Source organism: Apaloderma vittatum, unplaced genomic scaffold (genome assembly GCF_000703405.1).
Source record: "Apaloderma vittatum isolate BGI_N311 unplaced genomic scaffold, ASM70340v1 scaffold29403, whole genome shotgun sequence".
In the NCBI taxonomy this organism is placed as follows: domain Eukaryota; kingdom Metazoa; phylum Chordata; class Aves; order Trogoniformes; family Trogonidae; genus Apaloderma; species Apaloderma vittatum.
This window is the reverse complement of record NW_009710282.1, coordinates 2756-13939: the sequence shown is the minus strand read 5'-3', so window position 1 is coordinate 13939 and position 11184 is coordinate 2756. Positions and strand designations below refer to the sequence as shown.

Here is an 11184-nt window from a genome sequence, read left to right as displayed (position 1 = left end):
TCAACGCCGAGTATCCCGATTCCTTCGGGCACTACCGGGAAGCTCGGTTCTCCCAGACCAAGCACCACTGGTGGTGGAAGCTGCATTTCGTCTGGGAACGAGTGCGGGCGTTGCGGGAGCACGCCGGGCCTGTCCTCTTCCTGGAGGAAGACCACTACCTGGCGCCCGATTTTTACCACGTCCTCAAAAAGCTCTGGGCCTTGCGCGAGCGGGAGTGCCCCGAGTGCCAGATTGTCTCGCTGGGCACCTACAGCCCCGTGCGCGGCGGTTTCGCCGGCCGTGCCGACAAGGTGGAGGTGAAGACGTGGAAGTCCACCGAGCACAACATGGGCATGGCCTTCGGCAGAGACACCTACCAGAAGCTCATCGAGTGCACGGATGCCTTCTGCACCTACGACGACTACAACTGGGACTGGACTCTGCAGCACTTGACTGTCTCTTGTCTTCCAAAGTTCTGGAAAGTGCTGGTTCCCGAAATCCCCAGGATTTTTCACACGGGGGACTGTGGCATGCACCACAAGAAATCCTGCAGGCCGTCCACCCAGAGTGCCAAAATCCAGTCTCTCTTGAACAGCAACCAACAGTACCTGTTCCCCGAAACGATGAGTGTCAGTAAAAGGTACTCCATGGCACCCCTTTCCCCTCATGTGAAAAACGGAGGGTGGGGAGATATTCGGGACCACGAACTCTGTAAAAGTTACCGCAGACTTCAGTGAGGAGTGATCTCGCAGCCTTTTTTCTCTTTTGAGTTGATCCATACTGTCTTTTACAGGCGCACACATGTATAAAAAAAAAGCATTTATGAGTTGGTTTCTGCTTTAATATGAATAAACATTCTTGTAAAAGGTGTCCCAAAATAGTAATCTTTCATGTTTGGCAACCACGTTCTGGAAACGGGTTACTCGCTGCCGCCGGGCCGCTCGGAGCAGCGTCGCGGCCCCTACGTAAAACAGGACTGCCGCTGTGTTTACTGGGAGGAGGAGAAAATTTGTATTTAAGTGCATCTTTTCTGGTGCTTACAGTGCTCTGGTCTGGGGTGGGGGTTTTTCGCCCTCGCCAGGCGCAGAGCGGGGTGGTGAGCCGGGTTTCGCTGCCGGTATCGGTGCCTCCTGGCCCAGCTCACCTCGAGTCTGATACCTGTGTCCCGGTTTGGTTGCGGCGTGTTGATGAATATATGAAGGAAAGAAAAAAAAATTCATTGTTTTTACTCTAATGTAGATAAATATACGAAATTTTTTCTTTTTAGTTTTGCGGAAATAAAGTTCAGTTGTTTTGTAATACCGACGTTTGTGATTCTCACAAAAAAAGATGATGTAATGTTGCTAGAAAGTCAGGGCGGGGGGGCAGAGGGGGTGCCTCTTCTTTAAATCCAGAGGGCTGAACTCATGCCTTAGTGTGCATTTAACTTCATTAAATTTCTAATGATACTCGCTAATTGAGGCAGAATGGAGTAACAAATGCGTGGCAGGACAACTCTTTTGTCTGGATCCAAAAAAAGAAAAAAAAAAACAGTTCTCTTTCAAATTAGTCAGCTGTGCAAAGCGACCAGTAAAAAAATAACCGCTGTGTAATGGAAACAGGCTGCACCGGAGCTGAAAGCCGGGTCCGGGTCCGGGAGGGAGCAGAGCCGTTCGTTAACACTTCCTCCCTGTTTTCAGTCTTAACAGCACAAGTACTTTAATGGTCCCCTCCTTTGAAGTACAACTGGTAGCAGCAGCACAGAAGCAGCTTTTTGTCCAACTGGGTAGTCTGGTAGAGAAAGGAAACGCTGAGGTGACACACGTGGGGCTTCCCTTCCATCTCCATTTGGCACCTACTTTATGGGCTGCTTCAAATAGTCATTTGAGAGAAGGGGAGGAAAGTTTTGTGAACTGCTCTAAGTAGCACGCAGACATTTATTTTGACCCTGCTAAGATGCTCTTCTCTTCTGGGGTAGTTTAACCGCCATGATTTCGTATGGGCTTTGCTATTTGCTCCATTTTCATAGGTTGACAAAGTCAGGGCTGATGCTGGAAAAGCTGCGCCTGTGCTGCAGCCGGTCCGTGAGGACTCTGCGAACTTACAAAAAATTACAGCTTCTCCCACGTATCCCCTCTGCGAGCAGTCACGTTTAACTGGGAAATGTCAGGGTAATTCCAGAGCAGCTGTGAAACAAGTCAAATTGAACTGTCTCCTAAAGCACGTTTGCATCTTGGACAATTCAAGAGAACGCAAAAGTTGCTTCAGAAACAGCGAGAAAGGGAACTGAAAGTTTATTATTAATGTTCTCTTGGTTATCGCACTTGAGAGGGAGATGAACCAGCAAAGTGCTTACTGAAGCTCCTGGGGAACTGGTTTTGAAAAGTAAATCTCATCCAGATAAAGTGAATCCATTTTACAAATTGTAAATTCTTAGTGGCAGACGCATGACAAGCGAGGACGTTTTTATTGTGCAGTTGAAATTTGTTTGGGTGACAGACTGGGGGACGTCTGGATGCTGCGGCTCTGAAGTAATGTGCTAGGATGGAATACACGGTATAAATGTTGATTATTTCTAGGAGACCAATTAGAACTTCCCCCATGTAATTAGAAATTTCATCTGATTGCTAAAAATCACTGCAAGTCTAATCCCGTGGTTATCACAAAATGAAAGGTTTGAAAAACGCTGAATGCTGCTCATTTCTAGGTGGACTAAACACAGCAGTTCCCAAGGGAGCCATTAGAAGAAGGATATATACAAATATTCCCCGTAATGTAGTGAGAGACTAAGAAAGTTATGTAAATGATAAAGATGCATTTTATTGCAGGAGCTCAGATTCACTTTCAACTGCATCTTTCTGGCAAGTAAAACTATTTCAGCCTGTACGTGAGATTAGAAAACTCAGACATTAACATGAAAAATTATTAACAACCTAAGCATTCTATGTTGACTTGTAAACAAAACAGTTTCAGTAGGATCCTGTGTCCTACCCTTAGCCCTGAAGTCACAAACCAGCACGTGGAAGTCACGGTGAGCATCAAACAACAGAAGGAAATCCTAAAATAATTAAAACTAGTCCAATTCGTACAGCAAAGAATTCTGAAACATGACCAGGCAGTGCGTTACGTGATCCTCAACGACCTGCTCGCTCCCATCCTGCACGTTCACTTCTCGCAGGAGCAGGGAGGCCGCTCGGCTGCCGGAGCCGTGCCAGTTCCCCCCTGCCTGCCCCTCTCCTGCCTGCCCCTCTGGCCGAAGGTTTTCGGAGTCTGGAGCCTCGGCCGTTTCGCTTGCTGTGACAGCACTTTCTAAATCTGGTTCCTCTCTCCTAGATTCGCCAGAACTGGTGTCAGAAGGTTCATGCTGCAAACAATGGTGCGAACTACAACCTACTTTTCCTATTGTTTCAGCTGTTGCAGAAGTCGTGGAAGTCCTGTTGGTTTCTGCAGCGCGTTCTTCTTCAACTGTGGCAGCGGTGGGACAGTTTGTTTCTGCTTTTGTTTGAGGCTCGTCGCTGCCGTTTGTCGTCCTGGCGAGATCTCCTCCTGAGCTGCTAAGCGTTTCTTCTTTTCCACCCTGGTCAGAACCGACTGCTTCCTGCGGCTGTCAAGAAAATAAAGGAACGGGTTTATAGCTGGGGGCATAAAACTGCCCTAACGACGGGCCAAGACACTTGTTTCTCTAACGTCCACTTCCAGAAAGCCGTGCTGGCAGCTCGGTGCTGAGTTTTCCTGATCTTGTGCGGCGCGCGTGGGAATGAGTGGCAGGGAGGTCGTTTTGCCTCTCCGGGGTTTCCTCTGCGATAGGAAATGCTGCTGGGCTGCCGCCAAGCAGCCACAGCCTCCGTGGCAGCGGCACCACACCCAGGCCTGGTTTTAAGAACTCTGGGGGAGGAGGCACAAAAAACTCCCCCAAGGGATCTAACCCTCTCGTTGCAAGAAGCGTGGTTTGTCCTGGCAATCAGAGAAATCTCTGTCCTGTCACACGCGGAGGCGTAACCGGTCAGTGAGCCGTGTTCCACAGTCGGTACAAGCGAGTTAATCCAGGACGGGCTGTGGTTTGCCTCAGGAGAGTGTGAACGGTGAGACCCGGTGCTGTCTCAACAGCAGTTACCCTATTTCACCATTAGCTATTAATTGCTTCAGCTAAAACCAGCTGGTAACCCCCACGTCCCTCTCAGTGGACAGCCAGGATCAGGCAGGCTTCTATCCAGGAGCGGCTGGATTCGCAGATTCAAAGCTCCCTCACGGAGCTCTGCCCACCCCAAAGCCTCGGCTCGCTACAGCAGGAAACGAAAGAAATTCTCTCGAGTCCTTCCCAGCACTGGGTGATTCTCCCCCATGAAAGCACAATGATTTAAGATGCGTCAGCTTCCCTTTCTTAGGTACCGAAACACACGCATCTGCTCTCCAACAATTTGCATTTTAGATGTTTAGGTGCAATCCACACTAGCTACAGAAGTTATCCACTATCTGTGGGGAGAACTCCTCTGTCCCCCAGCTGAGTCCCAGAGGTCACATGCTTCATCTGAACTTGCTTTCCAAGAAACTGTCTACACATTAACCGTATCTGCAGCCCCCGCTTTATGGCCAGAGAAGTGACCTCATTTTCCCTGCGTATTATCTTGCCTTTAAGGCAAGTTTAAATTAATTTCTGACGCAGCGTCTACCAAGAAATCCCAGGCGATTCGGTGGGTTTACCTCATGCTTTCCTCTACAAAATTAACTTTTTGTTCTCTTCAGCTTTTTGCCTCTCCACCCCTTCCTGACTCCAACCTCTCCGGGTAAGTTCAGTTCTGGTTACCAGGCACTCGGGGAGGCATCTGCGCAAAAGTCGACACGCTTTAAGCGTGGACTCCAGTATGTGAGCCCAAACTCTTGGCTATTTGAAGGACCTGGATTACTTGCTCCTTTATTTCCATTTTAAGAACATTCTGGATTTTATTCTCATAACATCTGCCAGGGTTCGTTTGCAGCATGTTGTCACCAGTTCTGACCTGGAAGCACTTGAATCCCTTGGAATGAGGGACACTAGGTAGTTACTTACTCCTTTTTTTCTTTTAATACCAGCAAAAGATCTGGCATGGGCACACCATGCTGTCTTCCCGCAGGGAGAAAGCACTGTCTTTAATGCCTGTATTGCAGTTCTCCACATTCCCAATGGAAAATAGGAGGTTTCAATCCCTTGGGCACATTCAATGGCACAGATGTAAACCCGTGTTTCTAAAAACTTGACATTTACACTCCCAAGTACACCCTACTGCACCCTACTTCCCCAGTACATCAAGACAAAAGAGGAAGAAAGGTGGTTTGGTCAGATTTGATCCGAACTTGCTGAGGTACCTAAAGCTGTGAGCAGTGTGTCCGAGTGTCAGAGAGATCCTTACCTTCAACCTGATTTGAATTCTGTCCTCAGTAACATCAAGCACTTCAATTAATGGCTGACTTGCCAGTGCTGACTGGGAGCAAAAGGAAGGGCATAAAGCAGCGCTTAGAAATCCATCGACGTTTTCTTCACTGACAAACAATCTTTCCTAAAGAAAAGAGAGAGCAGGTTACATTCTCGTGCTACACTTCAGTGGCATCGGAGCGAGAAACTCGCTCCAAACAAAGCCAGGACACCGACTCGTGACACAAGTTTCATGTCTCGATAGAGAAATTTGGAGTCAAACATTCAGAAGTTGAGAGTGAAATGAGGACCGGTGCTGAGCTCATTTCAAACTGAAGCACAGATCTGCGTCACACACAAAGATAAGAGACACACGTTTTGTCTCTCCTGATGCATAAATAATACAGAGACTTAGACTCCCTCTGAGGAACAATTTCCACCAATGCCATCCCACCATCCTCACCTGTCTGACCATCGGGAAGTGCTACGATGGATTTGCTTCAGTGTCTGACTTTAGGAAAACGCCAACACCTCCTCGGACTGTCTTTGAACCCTCAAGCTTTCAAGATCAGACCTTCTGAAGCGACGGCAATGAAACACGCTTGGCAATAGCCATTTCACACCCAGCCACGGAGGCTTCTCCCATCTCCCTTACGGAAGAAACTGGAGAAGCAGCCGCAGTTCAAGACAACGGCCCGGGACGTGTTTTCAGGGTGCTAATACACAGTTCTCAAGACACGTGAAACATGTTGCTACAGGTTTAAAGATTTAAATCAGTTACAGGTAATTAAAGGTCCTAAAATATATCCTGGAGGGGCTGTTTCATAAGAACTGCAGAGCTTTCCCTGTCCTCGTGTTCTTCCTAAGTCGCCTGCGGTAGGCTGCGGGCAAGGACAGATGTTGGCACAATAAAAATGCTCTACCCTAGAGGACTATTCTTATGTTTTAGGAATTACCTTTCCTGGATAAGAATGAACTGTTTCGTTGGAAGTAGCAGGGAGAAGCTGCAAACCTTCTACCTGAAGCCGCGCTTCGAAATTTCTCGGTCCAGTTCTACCCTCTTGTCAGCCCAAGGAAAGTTAAATTCAGTAATCACTGACATCTTGCAGACCAAGAAGCAAAAAGGCAATGCTGCACATTCTCGGCCCCCTGTGGACGTAGCCGTATGCACAGCCAGATGCCGCGCCGTGTCCGAGGTACAGAATCTTGAACTCTCATCCTGAAAAAATCATTCCGTACGGGAAAAATAAAACCACATCCTATTTTTTTCCCCCCCACTGTTTAAATTAGAAATCACAATATGGGAAGGCGTAACATACCTACCGCTGGTTTTCAAAACCAGAGGACTGAATTCACTTTCTATCCAGAAACATTACAACCCAGGCAAACGTCCAATATCGGGCGCCGAGGCAGTTTGTGGAAAGAATAAACTAGAGCAGAAAATCCTCTCGTAACTGCTACGAGATCTCCACATCTCGTTGGGGAACAGAACCACTGTGGGGTTTGGGTCTCCACAGTCTTATTTCGGTTCTCTCCTTTCTCCCAGATGGTGAGGACTGTGAGCAAGTCTCTTTGTCTCCATTTTTTTCCTACATAAAATGGGGAAAATGTACATTTTTCCCCTCTGAACCAGCACGTTTTGTCTAGTGAGAGCCTCAGCCTTTTGTGAAAGGAACCTCTCGCTGTGCATCCGTGCTCTGAAAACTGGCACCTGACCTCGCTCGCGTCCATAAGCAGCGTTAACAATAAAAAGAAAACCGCAGGTACGGGACTCAGGAGAGGAGATGCTTGAAATGCCAAGAGGTACCAGAAAGTTTTCTGTTATGTCAGAGGAACCCTCGGGAGAGAAGGTGGGGCTGCGAGAGCTCCGAATCGAAACTGTCTCCCCAGGGCCCCGGTGCAAGCGCTGGCACCACACAGCAACCGTGGTGGCGAGAAGAGAGCGTGGGTACGACTTTGCACACCGGCAGCAAACCCAATAAATGTTTCTGAAGGGTTTCTCCCTGATTAAAAGCAAAATAATTTGTTTCTACACAGAAAATACGGCTGAAAAAGAAAAACAAGTTGGAAGGTCCATTGATCCCATGAAGATAAAAAATAACCACTCGTCGCGATGTTCCCATCATTTTGACTAATTGCTATACATCAATTTGACCAGGTTTCACACCAGCTCAACCCTGTATTCCCAGAGCTCTACACTTACACTTCAGGTGAGTATTTTAAATTTTAGCGCAGCACTACCCCAGCGGCCGGCCATAAATCATGGTACCGTGTGCCGCACACACGAGCAATGCTGTTTGTTATCGATATAATGATTATTGTCAGCCCGTTCGGACAGCCAGCGACTGTAATTCAGACTTTGCATTCACAGTGAGTATAAGCTGAGGCATTTATATTCCTGCAGATGTTATCAAAGCGCAGACCTTGAAAAAAAAAAATTAGGAATTTATTCTAAAGCCTGTTTGCTCTGACTTGGGAAAACAGCAGAGGACAACCATCTGCAAATGATTTCAACGACCCTGGAAAATAATTCTTCTGTTTAATCAGTTTATTTTCTGATATTTATGATACTCTCCTAGCAACTTAGAATTAAATTTGTTTTTCCCTGCACATACTGTCATCTGCTGTTTGGCACAAATTCGGTTTTGCCTGTGACTAAACTGAGACCAAATTAACATAAACGTTAGCGGGAATGACTTCGGTTTCTAGAACACTTCATCATCCTAAACTGCCCTTGTAGCCAGTGGCAGTGACACCGGCAAACATGGCGCAAAGCCAGGGCCCCCACGGCTGCCCTTGGCACTCCAAGAGTTTGTTCTGCTCTGCTTTATCTGAACTTGGAAGCAGTTACCTCCCACGCAGGCTGCGAGTTTTAAAAGTGGGACAGACCTCAGGCTTAAATTACTCTTCCATAATGAGAAGCTGATGCAAATACGAAAAGGGATTCGGATCGGGGGATCTCCCGGCCTCTCAGTCCCGGCAGGATCCTGCTGCAAACCAGCTCAGCGTGAGGATTTGAAGCTCAAAGTTTTGGCAAATGAAAGTACCTGTACTGGGGAGGTGAAAATTTTATTATAAGGTATTCATGACTGCAAAGATTCAGCCCCTCAGAAGCAGCTTTCCTGAGCTTAATCAGGTTAATAACGTTTCCTGACATCACCGTTTTGTGCAAGTACGTTATTCCCATAATGTGCCTACCAATTAAAGGCTATTCACAAATTAGTTTGTTTTATAGCAGAAGCAAACTCATTACGTTTCTTAATGTAGTTGGGGAGAGAGATTACTTCGGAAAAAAAACCCAACAAAATCAAACAATAAGATTGTTCTGGTCTCCTTTTCTGTCCTCCTCTGACCTCCCCAAAAATTTGCCGAGAGTCCTGAAACACCAAGCACGGAATTAACCAAACCAAAAATAATCTCTTGTAGGATTAAGCACAACAGCCCTACTTTCGAGCATCATCTTCTAAGTGACTCCAAACTATTATATTAACTCCTTATAGTAGATCTGAAGTCGGAAATGACAGCTCTGGCTTTCGAAGAAAGCACGTAACGCAACTCAAAGGAGCTTGGAAATAAGGGCAAAGCCTAGACGCCGCGGTACAGCTGGGCCCCAGCACCTCCGCTTGGACTCGTGAACCCACCGCAGCACCCACGGAGCTCCCCGGGACCGATTTCTTACTAAAAGATGGCACAGGAGGATCAGCATATCTTCTACTTCCCAACCCAGGTCTCTAGGTTTCGTGCTTGCTTGACTCTCAAACCACAACGTACATTTATCTACACAAACCCTAACTCTGAGATATCACCGAGCACAGACCTGACGGCACGTACGACACGAATAGCGCGTTCAATGAGATAACGAGATGATTAATTACAGAGGCTGACGGTTCCTCTGCTCTAAAGACAACTTATTTTTTTGTTTCCATGGGGGCTTTTTTTGTGTGTAAATGGTGTGTTCATCTCAGCAGAGCTGCCCCACAGCATACCTGTTGCCAAAGCAGAAGAAAGAAATCCAGGGGTTAGGAAAAAAAAAAACACAACAAAACACGTGACAGACAGTGTAAGCAGAGGTCACAGAGCTTCAACGTTATTTACCGGCTGCTTTCTGAAGGAAAAAGCAGTTAAGAGCTTCAAAAGGATCTTGTTTGCAAGGTGCTGCCGAGCAGACAAATGCCACCTCTTTTTTTTAATGCTCAGGAGCACACCCGTGGAAAACATTCTCCACGAAGGCATCAACATTCACAGAGAAGTCGAAGCTTTCACATCACTCTGCATTTCCCTTTTAGATACCTACAGTAAGGAATCCTAAACCGCAGAACTCAGGCTTACTTCAAACTGATCAGGAGTCTTCAGCGTAATATTTTTCATACTGTAAATGTTAAAGAAAAACCCCAAAACCTCAATGCATAGAAAAGCAGAGGAAGCATTACTCCCTGCTGGTCTTTGAAGCTCCGTGAGTTAAATCTTAACATTTTCCATGACAGAATGTGGGCTTTTCCTACCAAAGGGACGGGCTGACTGCGGTGATCCCCTCCCCGGCGAGGGGCACCCCGAGAGGGAAACCCTGACCAGAAAAGTCAGCCTGAATCCTCCCAACAAAGTCATTCCAGTCCCCTGAAAAGGGTGGGAAGGGCGTGCGTCAGCGTGGAAGGGAATTATTACTTGGACTGATCTTTTCCTAATCACATGAAAACGAGCACGCGTGACCCAAAACCGGCAGGCAGAGTTATCTCCCAGACATGTTTCGCACGGCTCCGAGTCTCGGTAGTTCAGATCCACCCACCAGAAAAGTGGCTGCTGTTAAGAATTGAGCAGTTAACCCCGGGAGACCAAACACCACAAGACGGTGCTTTACGAAGGCACGATTTCCATAATTACCCAGCTCCAGCTCTGCCGCAAACCAGGACATTCTGGGACACATTGTTCTCGGAAACCTCGCCTGGCAGGCTTACTGATTTTATTAATGGTTGTTTAACTCTCAACCCTTCTTTTCTCATTGTTTACTCCCCAGGCTGTCATCTTTAAAATGAAAGGGAACTCTCCAATGCAGGAGTTCCCCAGGATTTAAACGAACGGAAGCAAGATTATGTTGAAGGCACTAGTGGATAAAGAGCTGCAGAGGGAGCGAAGCCCACAGCTGGTCCTTCAAGGCAAAGAGCGGACCATGATTCTGGCAGTGAGGAAGCCGAGCAACTTTCTCAGGTCGTGAGTCCCTGTTCCGCTGGAAAACCAGGGCCTGGAGTGACCCTGGAGAAACATCGACGTCGTGTGGTCTCCGGTCCAGCGATTGAGCACAAGGCCAGTGCCAAAATATAAATTTTAAAGCCCTGATGTGCGTGACCCTGGTCCGCGAAGTCCAAAACCACCAAATCTTTATTTTTATAGAATTTCTGTTCACCATGAGTCTGTGGACGTTATGGTTTAGCCAAGGAGCGAAACGACTCAAGAAGAAGCAACGGCTGCGACTGCTGGTGAGAAGTTAGGGCTTAAGAGTCAGCACAGAGCAGCTATTGTACAGGAAAGCAGTAAAACCGAAGCGACACCAAGAGATATCAAACGAAGGAACACTTTAAGGTCCAGGGAGGACTGCTGCACGGTAAAGACTTGCTGAAAATAAGCACTTGCTGGGGTGGGAATTCAGACTGCTCAGCATCTATGGAAACTGAGCTCTAAATAGATCATCTTTCAGCACAGGGATTCAAACGTATCCGAAGTACAAAAGGAAAGCGAGTCCTTGAAATTCTGTTTCAGAAACGGGGTCCTAAGGACAAGCTCAACTCATTCTTCCCCCGGTATCTGTATCAGACCCATTTCCAAGCAGAAAAGAGGCCAGCGTG

At 47.2% G+C, this 11184-nt stretch overlaps 1 protein-coding gene across 1 annotated transcript; it reads left to right on the top strand.

The window, feature by feature from the left end:
* Nucleotides 1-5: 5 nt before the first annotated feature.
* On the top strand, nt 6-857 carry MGAT2 (mannosyl (alpha-1,6-)-glycoprotein beta-1,2-N-acetylglucosaminyltransferase; the record flags this gene model as incomplete). Its single annotated transcript, XM_009867252.1, has 1 exon — nt 6-857. A coding segment is annotated over one exon (711 nt), but the record flags the coding sequence as incomplete, so codon positions are not given.
* Between the last annotated feature and the right edge of the window lie 10327 nt (nt 858-11184).